Source organism: Cyprinodon tularosa, unplaced genomic scaffold (genome assembly GCF_016077235.1).
Source record: "Cyprinodon tularosa strain WSP-4 unplaced genomic scaffold, ASM1607723v1 ctg539, whole genome shotgun sequence".
Classification (NCBI taxonomy): Eukaryota; Metazoa; Chordata; class Actinopteri; order Cyprinodontiformes; family Cyprinodontidae; genus Cyprinodon; species Cyprinodon tularosa.
In genome coordinates this window covers 232,441-250,000 of record NW_024039273.1, presented here as the reverse complement: position 1 = coordinate 250,000, position 17,560 = coordinate 232,441, and the positions used below count along the sequence as shown (strand labels likewise).

General features: G+C 43.9%; 1 protein-coding gene and 3 long non-coding RNA genes across 5 annotated transcripts in view; 1 reads left to right on the top strand and 3 right to left on the bottom strand.

Moving 5' to 3' along the window:
* Nucleotides 1–317: 317 nt before the first annotated feature.
* Nucleotides 318–8,216, bottom strand: tbx2b (T-box transcription factor 2b). Of its 2 annotated transcripts, none has more exons than XM_038304616.1 (8): nucleotides 8,035–8,216; nucleotides 6,955–7,777; nucleotides 6,112–6,379; nucleotides 5,066–5,218; nucleotides 4,175–4,251; nucleotides 3,915–4,084; nucleotides 2,235–2,818; nucleotides 318–1,973 (listed from the first exon to the last, which is right to left on the bottom strand). In XM_038304616.1, the coding sequence occupies exons 2-8, from the start codon at nucleotides 7,311–7,313 to the stop codon at nucleotides 1,518–1,520; spliced, it is 2,067 nt and encodes a 688-aa protein (XP_038160544.1). In that variant the 5' UTR covers nucleotides 7,314–7,777; nucleotides 8,035–8,216; the 3' UTR covers nucleotides 318–1,517. The 2 variants fall into 2 exon arrangements, with proteins under 2 accessions (XP_038160544.1, XP_038160545.1); XM_038304617.1 differs by having other exon boundaries at nucleotides 1,518–1,973; nucleotides 5,066–5,212; nucleotides 8,035–8,214.
* On the top strand, nucleotides 6,958–9,109 carry LOC119796187. Its single transcript, XR_005282431.1, has 2 exons — nucleotides 6,958–8,329; nucleotides 8,441–9,109. It is a non-coding gene; the product is annotated as an uncharacterized LOC119796187 (long non-coding RNA).
* Nucleotides 8,406–9,871, bottom strand: LOC119796188. The gene is made up of 2 exons (XR_005282432.1): nucleotides 9,223–9,871; nucleotides 8,406–8,874 (listed from the first exon to the last, which is right to left on the bottom strand). It is a non-coding gene; the product is annotated as an uncharacterized LOC119796188 (long non-coding RNA).
* Nucleotides 9,872–14,839: 4,968 nt separating this feature from the next.
* LOC119796186 overlaps nucleotides 14,840–17,560 on the bottom strand; it is a 71,734-nt gene continuing 69,013 nt past the window's right edge. The window contains exon 3 of the long non-coding RNA XR_005282430.1: nucleotides 14,840–15,818. This is a non-coding gene — a long non-coding RNA (uncharacterized LOC119796186). The remainder of the gene's footprint in view (nucleotides 15,819–17,560) is intronic.

The following is a 17,560-nucleotide window of genomic DNA, read 5'->3' as shown; positions in this document are numbered from 1 at the left end:
AGAAAAATAGACAGGAGTGACGTCACACACGCCTGATTTCTACTATTTTTGTTGGAATGAATGAGGATGAAAGTACCGACCACTCAACTGTAGCCTGGATGCAAAATCAAACCACCTGCTTTAGATCCAGGCCGATACTTTAATGGACCATCATGCAAACATAACCGCAAATATTTTCTTTTCAAATTCAGCAAACAGAAAGAAAAGGCTCTGCAGGAGGCCGACAGAGGGCGCTATAGCGCCACCCTCCATTGACAGACTCCTGCATGGCCTCACTCTGGAAACTCCAGTAGGAAATAGAATAATAACAATGAAAATGATGAACAACCATTTTTTATTGAAAGTGTGAGACAACTCCAAAAAAAAGAAAAGAAAAGAAAAAAAACCAGCATAAACAGGAAGGTTCCATCTTTAAATATATTCATGAGGATGAATGTTGCTCATAGAGGAACTCCTGACTTTAATAAAATAACCTGAGCTGTTTTATTTATTTTAACCGTGCGGACTCCTTCCTGTTCCTCTATTTTTGGTGTTTGTGGATGAAAACATGGCACACTCCTCTCCTAAAATGTTTTTAAAATAAAGAAAAAATCTGTGATGCTTCATCCAATTGATTGTTTTAAAACCAATAAGCGCTAAATAAGCTCCAATTTACAATATATGTTCATGTAAAACAGGGGGGGGGGGGTGTCAAGAAGGGGAAACAACAACAACAAAAAAATCACTTTAAAGTATGTACAGGCTAATATACAGCACTGAATAAATTAATACCAATTGCATATTCTTGTTCTTTGCTTTATTTACAGAAAATCTTAATTACATAAATAGTTCAGAAGGAATATTTCTGGCATGAAATAGGCTAATATTTCTCACCTGGGCTGGGGAACCTAATGGGGGCGGCACCGGCACCCAGCGGGGGGTGGACCGTCCCTGTGGGACAGATTTTAAACCTTCCATCCCTTTTTGTGAAATAAGCAGACCTGCCGTCATCAGGCTCCCGTTCAAGGCTCGGTTTTGCAAAAAAAAATAATCAGATAGATTTAAAAAAACCAGCTGAAAGCTTTAAGTGCAGCATGTGGATGTGGAGCTGCAGGTTCGGACGGGTTCTACCAGAACATGGCCGCTGCAGGCCTCCTCCCTAACACAACCGCTCTGCTGCTGCTTTACTCTTTTATTTCATGACTTCAATTCCATAGTTTCAGTTTTCTTTGCAATTGTGATTTTTGGAGTTTATTTAAATCCATTTGGGGGGGTGGGGTGGGGGTGTCCAAGCAGCAGGACTCAGCCGTGCTTCTGGTGAAAATGTCTTAGAGATATTTCCTCTGTAAACCATTCAGCTCAGTAGGAAACCTTCAATACTTGTGAATTTAAAAAAGCTGATTTATTATCATGGAGTATATTTTTATGTACCTGCAGATTTGTTCTGAAAATATCTTTGTTGATTCTCATCTGTCAGACCCTCATATCAGTCTCTGCGATGTGCTGAACTGCCCTGGCCCCCGTGCGCTCAGTCCTAATCACTTGGGAGAGTCTGCATTGGAGGGGGGCTCCCGCTGCCCCTCCAGGCCGCTGACCAGTCTCTGGATGCTCTGCAGCTCGTTTACAGAGTCTTTCATGGAGCTTTTGGGAGAGGCCGTCCTTCCAGACGACCCTCCAGTCTTATGGTTGCTGTGGTGATCGGGGGCCGGGCTGCTCTCCCGGCTGCCTGGTTTGGAGGACTCGGAGCCCAGGCCCAGGCTGCCGGGCAGGCCTGTGGTGAGTAAGCTGGAGCTCTGGGGCAGAGACACGGGGAGCTGGTAGGGGTTGAAGCGTAGGCGGGGGCGGGACGAGCCCAGGAAGGGATTCCTGGAGAGGGGGCTGGGGGTGCTGGTGGCAGGGAGAGCCGAGGCCGAAGCTGAAGCCGCAGCAGCTGCAGCTGCCATGTAGGTGTATGGATAGGGAAAGAGGCCCCCAAAGGGAGGCATGGGGATGCCCTGCAACACAGAGGAAAAACAGGCCAATTTAGATTCTAAGCAAAAAACGGATTCATTTGAAAAGATCTGAAAGGCAGGGCTGGTCTGACAGCAGAGCAACGAACATCTGAAGGAACAATGAGGGAAAAGCAGAATGCAGCGATTTATACTAATCCTGCAGGTTAGCTGCAGGTATGTGGAGGTCAGAATAAACAGAACCAAGAGGATGAGCTCCTGTTCCCTGCTATCAGTTCAGTCCTGCAGACAGGAAAGGTTCCTTACCTGAGAGGCGAGCATGTGCTGGGACAGGTGGAAGGGGAAGGGGCTGGGCGTTCCTCCTGCGCTTTGGCCAGAGAGGCTGCCGTTTTCCAAAGCGCCGGCTCCAGAAACACTGGCCAGTAGATGCCCCATTCCCATAGCAGAGAAGGCTCCGGGGGCCATGGCGAACTGGCCAGGATGAAACAAAAGCGGTGATCCGGTGTTCAGGGGGTTAAAGAACTGCTGACTGTGAAGCCCAGACAGAGCCAGGCTTTGTAAGTGACTTGGGCTGAAGTGTGAGGGGCTCTCAGTTTGAACCACTAGAGGAGAGAAGGTGTCCTTAGTGGCCCCGGGGCCTCCAGCCTCAGGGTCCTTTGTCAACGCCTCCGTGGTGTCCTTCCTGTGCCTGCTCTCTGATTTGTCCTTCTCCAGATTCCTTATACTGAATATGGATTCGTCCTTCTTCTCTGCACTGGGCCGTTCCCTCGCTCGCTCCTCACACCTGGAGCTGTAGGGGGACACGGGTTCGGCCCCTGGGCTGTTGGAGCCCGTGCAGCGTTCGTCCTGCTGCTCCAGCTCCTGCTCGCTGTCTGTGCACGCCTTCTCATCTGAAACCCACAAATTACAAAGATGTCTGAGACAAATTCCCCAGCAAGGCAACAAACAGACAGAACAGAAAAAACAACAACCACTCAAAACGAGCTGATTAGGAGTCAAAGTGTTTCAATTTTTATTTAATAATTCAATGAAAAATATTTCTAAATGAAGAAAAGTAGGAAAATGGAACATTTCTTATTTGGGGGGGCTGGATTCAGAGGAATGAAGATGATTTTAATTTATTTTGAAAAAAAAAAAAAAAAAGAATTGAAATCGTTTCTACCACCATTGTTGAATTCTTGAGACTTAAAATCTCCTCAACTTTGGGAATTTTAACGACCTTAAATTTGATAAAGTTTCTAAATGGACTGGCACCGCCGCCATGAAGGGAATCCATAAAACTGAAATCCTTTTCTGGCAAAGCCGGTGGGTCTAGGAGAGCGATGTGACCTTCAGACCTTTGGCCTGATTGGTCTTTCAGTCAGCAGCTGGAACATCTGGATCAGCATCCCTCTCACTATCAGAGATCCTCCACTTTTAACACATTCAGGACTCAGTTTAAACAAACTGCTTAAAATCAAATCAACAATCTGCTCATTAGACTTGATTAGATGTCCTGGTGCCAAATGTCAGGATGGTTTTATTCTGTAAATATCTGAATATCTCTGACCTGCCCTATGAGGCATGCAGCCTCAATTTTCTTACATTTTTATTGTTTGTTGTGTAATATTTTTATAATCTTGCCCAGAAGGGAAAACAGTTGAAAACTTGCTTCACAGCTAAAAATGACTCCGAAATGTTCATTAACTGTCCATTTAAAATAAACGAATAAAATAAATAAAGTTAATTATTTTTCCAACATCAATAACTTTACTAATGTTTCTGTAAACATTTTAAAATAAAACTATTATTATAATAATAATAATAATAGTGATGATTTTATTGTTAGCTCAGGTAAATAGCAACGTAAAAACATCCAGAGGGACAGAATCTGATTAATCCGATTTGATGAGCAACAGAGGAACGCTATCATTCCGGATTAAGCAGCAGAATCTAGGTTCGGATTCTGGGATTAATTCTGTTCAGATGAGCGGTGATATTTCTCACCTCTGCTGGTCCTGCTGAACCTCAGCGGGCTGCTGCTGGTGCCCAGAGGGGACTGGACTCCATCCCGGCCGGCCTGAGGCTCAGTGGAGGAGGCGTCCGAATCCGCGCCTTCACGGTCCGCTTTGCACTGGTCCTCATACATCCGCAGCGACGGCATGGTCAGCTGTTTCCTGAAAATTAATTCATAGTAATAAACAATTATAATAATAATAATAAGAGGCGCGCGTGCGCATATGCCGTCATCGTGCAGGTGCTCCTACCTTTTCTCCCTCCTGCCGTTTCCAGTGTCTCTGAATCCTTTGGCAAAAGGATTGTTGTCGATTTTTAGCTGCGTTATCTGCCGGAAGAGAAGCAGGAGCTGCAGTCAAAAACCTGGAGGCCGACATTTAAATGAAGCACCGATAGTTTCAGCAGTTGGTTACTAATGCTGGGATTAAGCCACCGCTGCAACCCTGCAGCTGCATTATTAATAAATGTGTAGAAAGGGCGTTATTCTCATCATCGCCCCCCAGAGAGAAATAGCCTTCATGGAGAAACAGGCAAATAACTGGAGCGCTGCAACAAATAAGAAGCATCCATAATTGATGCGGATTGGACCACAGCTGCAACGGCAGTCCGTTCCGAACTGGACCGGGTTTAGTCCGAACTGGACCGAGTCTAATCTGAACTGGACCGAGTCTAATCCGAACTGGACCGGGTCTAATCCGAACTGGACCGGGATCAGAGCTTTAAGTCCGCCGCAGCCTTTCTAACTGGGTCTCATGGATGCTGCTTCTTTGCCACAAACTTTTAACAACATTTATTCCAGCAGTTGAATTTAAATAAAATGGATCAGATTAAATTAGCAAAATATTAATAATTTAAAAAAATCATGGTCGGGCCGCTCTATAATTGACGCCACCAAATAATCCAGTTTTTCTGCGTCCCTGCGCGCCGCCATGCGTGCGTAAAGCTGCGGCGCAGAGGCTGCCGAGCTTCACAGGAGGATAAATCTGCTCCTCACACAAATCCAAGCAATTAAAAAAGCAAGTGGAACATGGGAGTCCTCAGCAGGGAAATTAGGCGACCTACAAAATCAGATTAAGTCATGGGGGTTTTGGCGGTGGGGGGCATTTATGATGCAAAACATAGCGGCCATATTAGCGGCTCACCTTGTCGTTCTGGTAGGCGGTCACCGCCACGAACTCGGTCTCCGGGAACACGTAGGTCCTGAATGTGCTGTAGGGCAGCTTGAGGATGTCGTTGGCCCGCACTATGTGGAACCTGGGCTGGTACTTGTGCATGGAGTTCAGGATGGTCTGGACCAACACACACAAACAGCACAGCTTTGGAGTAAATACCAGATCCGCTCTCTGCTCTCATTACTGTCTGTCATTAGTTCAGAGAAAAGGCCGCACGGTGGAGAAAAACCACAGAAAAATAAAACATGTTCCAGCTAAAAATCTGCTGAAATTATCCAAATTAAAGTAGAATTTCAAAAATTATTTCTGCGCTCATTTCCAGAGAATTAAAAAAAAATTAAATATACATAAAATATTTGAACATTTGAAAAAGAGCCGTAATGGTGAGAAAATATGGATGATTTTTTTTATTATTTCCAACCATTAAAACATTTAATTTAACAAACGCTGAAATCCTCCTGCAGCTTTTATGGAGCTGCTCATCAGTTTCTCTACATTTACCTCAACTTTCCAACTTTTTAACAATTTATAAAAAATAAAAACTACAAATAAAACGAGCCCAGAGATTTTAGAGAGCCGATCTATTCCGTTTAGGTGGGATGTCTTTCCCTCATATTTCCTCTGATAATCCTCCTGATCCTTCGGCTCACAGGATTTTTTTTCCTCCCAGCAGAGGAGCTGGGATCCGGCAGGGATCCGGCTGGGATCCGGCTGGGATCCGCCGGTCTGCCGCAGAAAAACAAACTGATAATAAATCCGCTATGAAATAAATCAACTCTGCCAACAAGCTTCAACGCGTCTAAACAAGAAGATTCGGGTTTAGAAAAACTTTTGTTTTTATATTTACATTTTTTTATCCAATAAATATTTTCTTGTTTTATTCTTGACTCAGGCGTTTTTTTTATTTTATTTTATTTTATTTTCTAGACCTGCTTTCCTAAGACTTTATCCACCTTAAATCCAGCTCCCACTTTTATAAACCATCCTCTACTTTCAGACAGACTTAGTTTACTTACAAATCCGTGCTTGTCGGAGATGTTGTTGGTGAGCTTGAGCTTGTGGAAGGCTACAGGTTTGGCCATCCACTGCTCGCCGGTGGCCGGGCTGTCCGGGTGGATGTACATCCTCTTGGGCATCTCCGGGTCGGCCTTGCCCGCCACCATCCAGCGGGAATTGTGGAACTTGTAGCGGCAGTCGTCCGCCGCCACGATGTCCATCAGCAGGATGTATTTGGCTTTTTTATCCAGGCCGTTAATCCGCACCTTGAACGGGGGAAACATCCGTCTGTAGGCGAGGAGAGACGGAGGGGTCAGCGCGCTGCTGGAGGGGGGGCAGGAAAACTGCAGCAGACCTTTTTTATTCTTTATTACAGAGAAAAGCCAACTATCCTCTGTGTGTGTCGGTGTGTGTCGGTGTGTGTCGGTGTGTGTCGGTGTGTGTCGGTGTGTGTCGGTGTGTGTATTTATGATCGTTTTGAAGTGACAGCCTGTTTATAGAAGCAGAGCTCTGCTGCCTCCATGAAGGAGCTGCACAGATAAAAACCCAAAAAGGCTCCGAACTCAATCCCACTAACAGCCAGTGATCCTCTGACTGTGGGACTGTAAATAAACCACGTTTAGATCTAAAGCTAAAAGGAAGAAAAAAGAAAGTAGAACAGCAAATAAATTTACACCAAAACATTTTAGCTGTGATTGGAGCTAAAGCTGCTGTTTTCCCTCACTTCAGACTAACCATCTGTTGTTGGAGGCCTAATGTTTGCAGGCAGCTTGAATCCTAAAGCTGAGTTTATTTTCTGTCTTTGCGGATCGACATGGAAACTAAACCCCTGAAAACAAACAGAAGCTGCGGGATTTTCTTACCTTCCAGACTTGGTAATAACCATTTCAGTCCCGAGTTTATGAAACTGGTCCCAAAGATCCTTGGCTTCCAGCGTTACTTTGGGGTCGTCATCCACTTCCTCCTCGGGCTCCAGGCTCTTCATGCTGCGGAGATGAGCCGCCTGATGGTGGCTGAGGGCCGGGTGCAGCCCAGCCTCCGCCGCTCCGGCCAGGCCGTGCTCCGGGATGGGCTTGGTGAGCGCCCCGGGAGGAAGGCTGAGCGCAGGGAAGAAGGAGGGCTGCGCCGCCGCCAGGAAGGCGGACATGGGGAAGTCGGTCGGCCGGTGTGGGTGGAAAGGGTGATAAGCCATTGCAGTCCCTGTAAAAACTGGATCTCTCATCGGTGCATCCACAAAAAAGCGAAGTGAAACAACGATGGATGATTGAGTGTCTCTCCGCGCAGACCAGCAGCCAGCGCAGCTCTGCGCTCCGACCGCAGATTATTTCTTCCAGGCGGCGCAGACGCCCGCAGCCGCTCGCCCAAACAGTCTCGGTGTTTTAGCGCAGAAAACAGCCCAGAATTGTTGCCGGTGCCTTTTCCCCCCTCGATGCCTCGGCTGCGTCCCTCGGTGTCGGCGGCGCTGTGGCGGCTCAGCCCGGCTGCACTAAGTCCGTCCTGCTCCGGTCATTCCAGCCTGACTGAGGAGATGTGGCCCCGTTCACTGCTGATCTGTTACTATCTCACATGTCTTTCCTGCCTCCATCCTCAGCACTAATGAACCAAGCCCCTTTGATTGCTGATTTTACGCTTTCTGGACCAATTGTGGGCCCCTATAGGCGTGGTTCTGACAGCTCCGGCCAGACTCTAGGAGAGCAGAGGAGGAGGGGTGGAGAGGCAAGAAGGTGTCGGAAGCATTAGCAGTAAGAAAACATGTCAACAGAATAAAATATTAACCAATGACAGGAAAGATCGGGAAATCCCACCCCCATTCCCAAGCCAAGCAGCGGGTCAGCCTCAGTGCCTGGCCGGTGGAGGCATCACCTCTCTCGGTTTGCTTTTTTGCAATGTCGCCTCCGGAAGAAGGGGCAACCTGTCTGCAGACGTAGTGTCTAAATACTCACCTTTATTCGGGGGAACAGCTCCACGGCTTCAGTCCGTGTTTAGAACAGGAAATCCTCTCTGCACATCAGCCCCGCTGCAGGCGGCTGATCGTGGCGCGCAGAGCGGATCCGCTCCTCACCATCCCCGGTCAGTCCGAGGGGAGAGCCTCTCCGCCCGGCTGTATTTCCTGGTCAGGCGGCGGCAGCAGCAGCAGCGGAGCTCTGAGGCTGAAGAGGCGCAAAAAAAAAAAAAAAAAAAAAAAAAAGAGGAAACGAAATGATTCACGATGAATTTAGTCTGAGAAAAAAGAAAGCGGTGAGTTTCCACTTCACTAAAATTCTTCCTTGTTTGTTAGTTTACGGACCTTTCTGCTTTATTTTTAGATCATTTATTTTATTGTTATTTTTTATTTTTCTTGCTGCTCAGCGTCGCTGATGTTTCCTCCTGCAGCGCTTCTACTTCCACATCAGGAGGCGCAGCGATGATTTAGCGCAGAGTGGAGCTGAGAGCGGGCCGAGGCAGCGCGGGTCTCTGGATGGGGGGGGTCTGGTCAAACGGTGCGGACCGTGCGGGGCTCCCGCACGCACAGGCCTCCAGACGCAGCCTGGGCTGCTGCTTGAACCCGCCTCAGTCAGCCAGAGAGGCGGCCGGCGCCAGTCTGCTGATGCGCCGCATCCACAACAATCTCCTGTCTCTTAGTGTTTAGCCTGAAGCGCTGCATGTGCGGGCCCCCCCCCCGGCCCCCGGGCCCCCTCTGCCGCCTCATCTGCGGCTCCGCTCCACTTCTTCGCCTCGCTGTCAGATGTGAGCTCAGTCTTTTTTCCGTTGTTTTCGGTGAAGCAGCTGCTCTGCTGGAGTCACTTAGAAAACAAAAACAGAAACAAAAAGTGATCATCCTCTGAATAAGACAGACACGCATTTCCTATCGAGCTGCTTCCGCTGCGAGCCGCTAAAAATACCACGACTGGCTCCTAAAGAGCTCTGAATATTATTAATAAATCTAAAGTTTATATTTACACCAGGTTGGTCTATTATATTCTAATGCATTTTCATTGTTTTATTCGCTTTATTCCAGCAAAATTTACAAAAACAAAAAAACACTAAATAAAAATATAAAACACGAAAAACAACAAAAACAAAAAAGAAAGAAAAGAAAAGAAATGTAACTGAATTGGCTTCAGAGTTGCAGTAATAAATTATCTACTAACCTAAAAATGCTGCCAATGTTGCATAAACAGTTGAATCGTTGCTCATCTCCAGTGTTGCTCACTTGTTGCTCCTGCAGCCATGTGGCAGCAAGCAGCATGCAGGCCGGGCCTGTCTGCACGGGATGAGCTCAGAAAGGACTTTTATTCTTTATAGGAAGCAACTGGCGCCAGAATCGCGTCAGAATGTTAAAAAATGACAATGCTCACATCCAGTGTTTGTCTGAAGGAGGGTGAAAGGAGGCCGCACCTGCCTGCAGCAGAGCGGCACCTCCAGCCCGGCAGGACTGCGGGTCAGAGGGAGCCGCTGACTTTTTGTTGTTGTTTTCAAAGCTGATCAGAGAGGAGAAAAAATGAAGAACATATGGAGGCGGATAACGGTTTTCTGCCGGAAAACTCAGCTGGGTAATTGTATCAACAATGCTGGTGCAAATTAGTCACCATTTATTTGTTCTGTGCCCTCAAACGGCAGAGAAATCTCCATTACGCGCGATTTAAAAGTCATTAAGTCGGAGGAGAACTGCTGGTAATTCTCGGGGCTGTGCGCTGACAGATTAACACATCCTCTGTGTTGGGGATTAATGGAAGCAGACAGTAAAATGCTCTTTGATGGAGCTGCGGATGTGCAGCAGAGAGCAAAAAATGCGCAAAACAAACTTTGTAGGCCTATGTTAGATTTTTTATAAAGTTAAGATGATAGAGAGCTTATTATCCTCAGGATCTTGGAGAGGAGTTGGGAGGTTGGATGCGGGTCATCTGATCCCGCTGCAGCTCATATTTAAATATAATTAACCGCCGATCTGATGCTTTTTTATACAGGAAGTTGAAAAGAACATTTTTTTTGTGAGTGTCCTTGGTTTGTCTGCTCGGTGCAGCAGAGTAGAGCTGCAGATGTAGAGATGTGCGTAAAAAGCGCATCCTGGCTGTTTGGATCAGCCATCCGGGCCAAAGATGCTCTAATTACAATTCAGTCAGACAGTTTTGCGCCACATTCGTCCATAATCGAGTATTGTTGTTTTGTTTCTCTCCTAGACATTGTTCCCTTCTTCCTTTCATCTCTCCATCTTCTCCTCCCATCTCCCTACATCATCTCTCTGCTATATTTAGCGGCTAGACTGAGGCCTTGGCGCCAGACCGTTTAAGACCTGTCAAAGTCCCTCATATTTCCCCTTGTCACATGGACCAGCGGCCCTCTCCTCCTCCTCCTCCTCCTTTTCTCTTTTCCTCCTCCTTCTGCCTCCCTCCCCGCCCATTGCACCCCCCCCCCCCCATCTCTCCTGCTTCATCTCTTCCTTCTCCTCCTGCTGCACTTTTCTTTTCTCTGTTTCATGAAATCAGCTCCAACAGTCTAACTTTTCGCAGCGATAGATGTTCTGTTCGCAGATCAGTTTGACTCCAAAATGAACTCTGGTCACTGAGTCACACATTTCCAGTGACTGTCAGAGGAATGCACTTTGATCTACTGTGGAAAGCACAGCCAGGCGACAGGTGGGACACCAGGTGGGGGCGCTGTGGTGATCCCGAGTGACCGAAGTGTCACATCAGCCTCAGAAGGTCTGATCAGCTTCAGAGAAACTCTGCAGCTTCACACTGACTGAGGAAGATCCGTTTCATTCATCCTCATCCTCACTGATCCAGCGGTGCGCAAAAACTCCCGCAGGTTGATGAGTCTCTTTTATTCATCTGCCACAGATTCATCTGTTTCAACAGGCTGTCAAAAGTAAAACAACAATAATAAAACATTTATTTATTTTCCTACAAGTGGATCAAATTTCCAAAGTTCTCAGAAATTCAAGCAGATTTTTTATTTGTTGGTATTTTGTCCTTAAACCATCCTGGCTGCTGCTGCCGCCTCCATCTCTTTGTTCTGCGGTTTTATAATAATTAATCCTAATTTTCATATCAGTCAGTAGAATTAATTTCGATGCACTTTAAAATGAGTTTAAAGACAGAGAATAAATGGAAAAGGATCAGCGAGTGTTTCAGGGCAATGTTTTAAAATAAATTATCCAGGAAAAACATTGAAACCGCTTTAAATTATTTTGCTTCTAATAAAAAAACCTTCGGAGCTTCTGAACTTTTACGGCCGCAAGAAAAAAAAAGAATTACTGAGACATTAATTAAAAAAGAATAAAGAATAAAAAACAATCAGTGAGTTTATTTATCGGAATAATGGCACCATGTTTAGGAATTAAATCAAACAATCAATTAATCCAGTGATGTAGAGAGATTACCAGTCAATTAATCCCGATTAATCCATCTGCAAAAAAGTTCAGTTTATTATTCTAAGATTGAAATTTAAACAGAATTTTATTTTATTTTAAAACAGCTGGAGGGCGGCGGCTATATGAAAAATATGAATAAAGGAATAAAGGCTGCGGATCAGCTGACCATGTGGGTCAAAGGTCAGCTGCCGTTTTTTACTTCCGGCTCTTTCCAGTTAAAGTTGAGCGAATTAAAAAAAAAAACCTTTAGGAAAGTTTTCTGACCTGAAACGAAACATTTGCTGTTTGGTGGGAGTAAAGCAGCGATAGAGTGTTTGAAGAAAAGCAGAATTTCAAAATGAAATAAAATAGTTTTTAAATAAATCTTAAAAGAAAAGAAAAAAAAAAATAAATAAATAAATATATATATATATATATATATATATATATATTTATATATATATATATATATATGTTAGCCTGAAATCATATAAATCATTTAGAATCTGGATTAGAAATAAAGAAATCTCCTTTGTTTAATTATGTAATAAAGAAGCACTTAATGTCTCTGACCTCATGAAGCAAACCTTCCACCGTCTGAGCAGAACCGTTGTTGCTAGATCCTAAAAGCCAGAGCATGAGGTTCTACTGCAGAACCTCATGCTGCAGAGCTTAATGATGCTGCAGAACGAAAGTTACTACCGTAACTACGGTTCTATGAATCCCTACTGACCGCCAGAGGCGGTCAGTAGGGATTCATAGAACCGTAGTTACTACCGTAACTACGGTTCTATGAATCCCTACTGACCGCCAGAGGCGGTGCTTGAAGCACCGCCTCTGGCGGTCAGTAGGGATGAAATAGAACCTCATGCTGCTGTAGAACCTCATGATGCTGCAGAACCTCATGCTGCTGTAGAACCTCATGATGCTGCAGAACCTCATGCTGCAGCAGAACCTCATGATGCTGCAGAGCTTAATGATGCTGCAGACTGCAGGCTTTGGTTTAGGTGATTTGGTATCAGGTCAGGACCTGAAGCTCCCACTTTATGCCAGTTCTTGGGAAGTGGCAGCCTAGTGGTTATGGCACAGAGCTACATAGATCATGGAATCCTGAGGTTCTGAGTTGGAGCCCCATCCCACAGCCTCTGGGTCCCTGAGCAAGACCCTTAACCCCCTGCTCCCTGCACAATGGCAGCTCTCTGCTCCCCAAGGCGATGGGTTAAATGCAGTGAATTATGAGATCAATAAAGTTGAATTAGATTAAATTCCTCAGACTCCTCTCAGGTGACTGATGTTGGAGGACGAGGCGTTTCCTCTCCTGCTGACCGACTCCTTTAAACTGCATTGGAACCATTAAAGAAGGATGCAGGTCGTGCTCAGCAGCTTCCTCTCCAGGTAGATCTGCTCCACCTGAATCCATCTGCTGCTTTCTGCTTTCAGCATAAAGAACCACTGAGAACCACCTGAGGAAAAAGACCAATAGAAACCTCATGTTTCTCTTTCACCGTTTTTTCTGCTCCTGAGTTTCGGCTCCCAGGATGTTCTGGTTCTGCTCCAGAGCTGCACACAGACATCCTCTCAGGTGAACAGGAGGCTGATTTATCAAAGATAAAAAAAAGAAATAATGTCTGTATTGATGCGTTTGTCCACCATTGATTTTATCATTTTGTTTTCCGTACATGTGTGTATGTGGTTAATAGAGTTTGTCAGATATTGTTTCACGCTGAGACGTTATTTGTCATAAAGAAGCAGTAAGTTAGAGGCTGAGCTCTGCCCTGTGATGAAGATTAAAGCGAATATAAAATCCTGTTTTACTTCAGACATCAGATCCTGAGATCCTGGTTATGAAAAACTTCTGCTTCCACCATAAACAGGAACTCAAACTGAGCCAGTTTAGAAAACTTTCTGAATTAACAAACTTTTTTCATCTTTAATGGGATTTTTTTTTTGAACAAAGGCTTTATTTTATCAGATCAATATTCAAAATCAATGATTCATACAATAAGCCTACATTTTATCAACCTGAAAAACAGTAAAAAGAAAGAAATGAAAAGTGCTTAAACCCTTAAACTAGCAGCTCAGTCGCCTTCTGAGGGATTTTCAGTTTGAGTCTGAAGCATCTTTAAAAACATCCTAAACTGATGAAAACTCTTCTCCACTAAAACTGGGAGAATCACAACCAAACAACAAAGAACCAGTAAAAATAAGTTGTTTTTTTCTGTAAAGTCATTAAAGAATTTTTTTTAAATCAATTTATTTAAAGAATTGAAATAATTTTGAACACAGTTTTTCACTCAACTTTTAAAATATATTTCTATAATTAATAATCCTTTTATATTGTTAATTATAAATATATTCATATTATGTGTAATATTTTCTGTATGCTGTGGGAAACAGTTTTTTTTTTAGGGCTGATAATGATCAGTCTGATCTGCTATTGATTAGTTTGGGCTGATTCTTTACATTTTGTTTTCTCTTCTTCTCTTTATGTGAGAAAATTGATATAATGAAAAAAAAAGTTATTTGTTTATGCTACAAAGGTAGCATAAATATTTATAGGTATATTTTTGCTACAAAGGTAAAATTGAGGGAATTTATTTCTCAGTATCAAAATAATTTTGGTAACAAATCGGCTTTTAGGTTCTTAGATAAACAGATTTTAGCAAACAGGTGATTTTTTTTCTAAATGTTTTTCCCTTCAACAAATTGGCTTTTATTTCATTAAATTATCCTGGATAAAATCATATTATGGGAAAACCAAAAGGAAGATGCCTATCAGGATTTCTACTTTTTAAGTCTTAAAATAAATTTTAACAGGGGGGTGAAAACTTTGATCTTCTGCTCCTCAAAGCTGAGAAGCAGTAAACTGTTTGGACCTGCTTCTGTTCAGTCAGTTTTCAGCACAGAAAGCATTTCATGGATGTATTAAGTTTGTATTTCTGTTGGAAACGCGGCCTCAGTGTGTTAACTGCTGTCAGAAGCTTCAATAAAACAAACTGGGAATGCAAAGCCGCCCTGGAAATGACTGTTTCTTTAGATAAACAGGAGAAAAGCTTCTTATTAGATGGTTTCAGGCTCAGAGACTCACCTCAAGATGCCGTTTCTCATTCTAATGAGACCAAATCCAGGAAAGCAGTTTTTCTATTTAACCTCAATCTGGCTGAAGGCCAGACTTCCATCTTTTATTTTGTTGTTTAAGTTTGAAAAGACGACTTCTGGGATTCAAGTAGAGCAGATTGAAATAAAAGAAAGAAGCCCAAACGGAGCCTTTCAGAGCCCAGAGCCGGCAGTAAAAAGGCCTTTTAACAATACTTTACTGGCTGAGAGGAACACGGCGCTAATTACCTCTGCGTCTGTGTGCTGATGGTCACTGCTGCCGTTAAAACGGGAAGAACAGATTCACAGCAAAAAAACACTTCATGAATTTATTCCACTTTTATTAAGCTTTTAATGCATGAATGCTGGGAATAGATCTACAACAAGCAGATGTTCTGAATATCTAGATTCACGCTCCACTCCGTCCCTCTGATAAACTTCACGCAGAAAACCTGCAATTATTTAACATCATTTCATAAAGAGGCGGCAGAAAGGAAAGAGCCGGAAGATCATGAAACAGGAAAAAAATCATCACATCTAAGGAAAATATGGTTACACAAACATCTAAACATTTTTCTAAATTTTGGTCAAAACATGTTAAAAAAACAAAGACGTCAGCGAGCCAATCAGGACGCACCAAACGGAGAGGCTGTAAATAAAAGCAGAAAAAGTTCTACTGTAAACATCTAAATGACTTCAGCGTGTAGTAATAGTGTCATCTCATTACTGCGTCTTTGTCAAATGGAATTACACCAAAATCAAAGGCAAGAAGAGTAAATTTAATCAGAAACATTTGGGGAGCGGCCACACACACACACACACACACACACACACACAGGGAAACAAGGAGCTGCTACACGTCACTAACTGGAATAAACATTTTCTCCTCTGCTGTCGAGCTGCTTCTCCTGCGACCCGAACAGACGACAGGCCTCAGACCTCAGGGACGGCGTGGGGGCGGGGCAGCAGAGGAGGCCGTCTTCCTGACGCATCAGAGTCATCAACACCTTCTACTACATGTTTGGAGGCAACAATAAAGCGATTCTTCTCTGGTCATCAGATAATTCATTCATAAAAAAATAAAAAAATCAGCTGATGTTTCTGCAGCTCCTGAATCTGGCCTCCAGCGGCTGCCTGAGTGGGCGGGGCTTCAGGGGAAGGTGGTGGGGAACAGGCTGAGCGGCTGGCTGTCGTTGGTGGGCAGAGGGGAGCGGTATCCTTCGAAGTTGCGCGGGATGCTGCCGCTGGTGGAGCCCGAGCTGTTGCTGAGGGTTTCGATGCTGCCCTCCCTCTGCAGCTCTGCAGGAGACACAAACAACAAGCAGTGAGGAAGAGGCTCCTCCCACTCACCTGCTCCGTCCCCCCGTCTGCACTGCGTTCCAGGCTTTAATCCTCAGATTTCTGGGTCTGATTCAGATGCAGCGTTTGGAGAGTCTGGTCCTCAGCAGCTCCGGGTTGAGCTGCGCTGGCTGCAATGTTTTGGCTCATCAGAGTTAAATGTGGCCTGTAATTTCCCTTCGCTGGACAGATTTGGCAGGATTCTGCCACACCGTATTACTCAACCTGCTGCACTGAGGAATCGGCCCATAATGTTACCGCACCCACTCTTCATTTCCAGGTTTATATACCAGCACCAAACTGGGAACAGCACAATGTTTACTTACTGGTTCCATCATTCTGTTCAAGTTTAAAGCTTTTTATTTCCACATTCATAAAAACTCACTTCTGATTTTCATCGTTTGTGTTTCTGCATCAATAAAAAAGAACAAACCGAAACAAGCGAATCTACTTTAAGTTTTCATTTCTCCCAAATAAACATGAAAAGAATAAAAAAATCAGCTGAGAGAAAATCAAACCTGATGCTGCCATGAAAAATAAGAGTTAAGTTTGTAGAAAATAAAAATGTTTTTTTCTCTACAGAAACCAAAATAAAAACCGGGATATTAAAACAAACTGATAATAACTGAATTAATCTGGTATTTAAGTCCAGATATTGTGGCTTTGATGCCTTATTTCTTTTTAATTTGGTGTTAATTCCATAAAAATATTAATGTTCTTCCATTTAGTTTTCTCAAAGAGAGGAAAGGTTTCATTAAAGATTGTTCATTAATCCTGGTGATTCTTCCTCTGACTGAAGCTGAGGCCTTACAGGCCGCTCTGAAGCAGACGCTAACTTTAGCCCAGTTAGCAGCAAACAGGAAGTGGTCAGTTAACTCGCCCAGTAATACATTACAATATTTAATCTATTGGAGGAAAAAGGTGAGAAAGATAAAATCTGACTTTATGAGGCCCATCAGGACAGTTTTATCTCAGTAGTTCATAAAAAGTTATTAATTAATTAAATATAGTAAAAGTATAAATAAGAGTAATTATTTTTGCTTTTTACTTCAAACACATTTAAACATTCCTGCGTGCACATTTTGGTTTTTAATGCTTTATTTGCCCTACTAAGCCTAAGGTTACTGTTTATTTACTTAGATGCAGTTTTTGGAAATGTGTCTCATTTGTTATGAAATTATTCATTTGTGATAATTAGAGAAATAATTTAGCGCTTTAATGTTTGTGCTGATAATAAGAAGACCATAGAGGCGGCATCCCGTTTAGAGCTAAACGTGTCGTTAGAGGCGCTAAAGGAGGAAAACATGAAGCTCAGTTTGTTTATTCAGCACGGCTCGACTGCTAAACACGGTTATTAGCTATAAACCGTCTCCATGGAAACGCAGAGAGAATGGCCTGCTTCTAATTGGCAGCGCAGCATTATGACATGCTGCATGCAGCGCATCAGACACCCATCAGATGTCCATCAGATGTCCATCAGATGTCCATCAGACATCCATCAGATGTCCATCTGCGTTTTATTTCCCTCCGCTGTCCGGCTGCTCTGTTCACTTTGGCCGCTGCAGCACAGTCACAAACACAGGATCACCTTTTTGCACAGTGAGATCACTGCCCGCTAAAGAGGAAACGCTCCTGAGAGCCTCCATGACATAGAAATGGAGAAGTAGAATGGCCTAGTCAAAGTCACAGACTGAAAATCACTG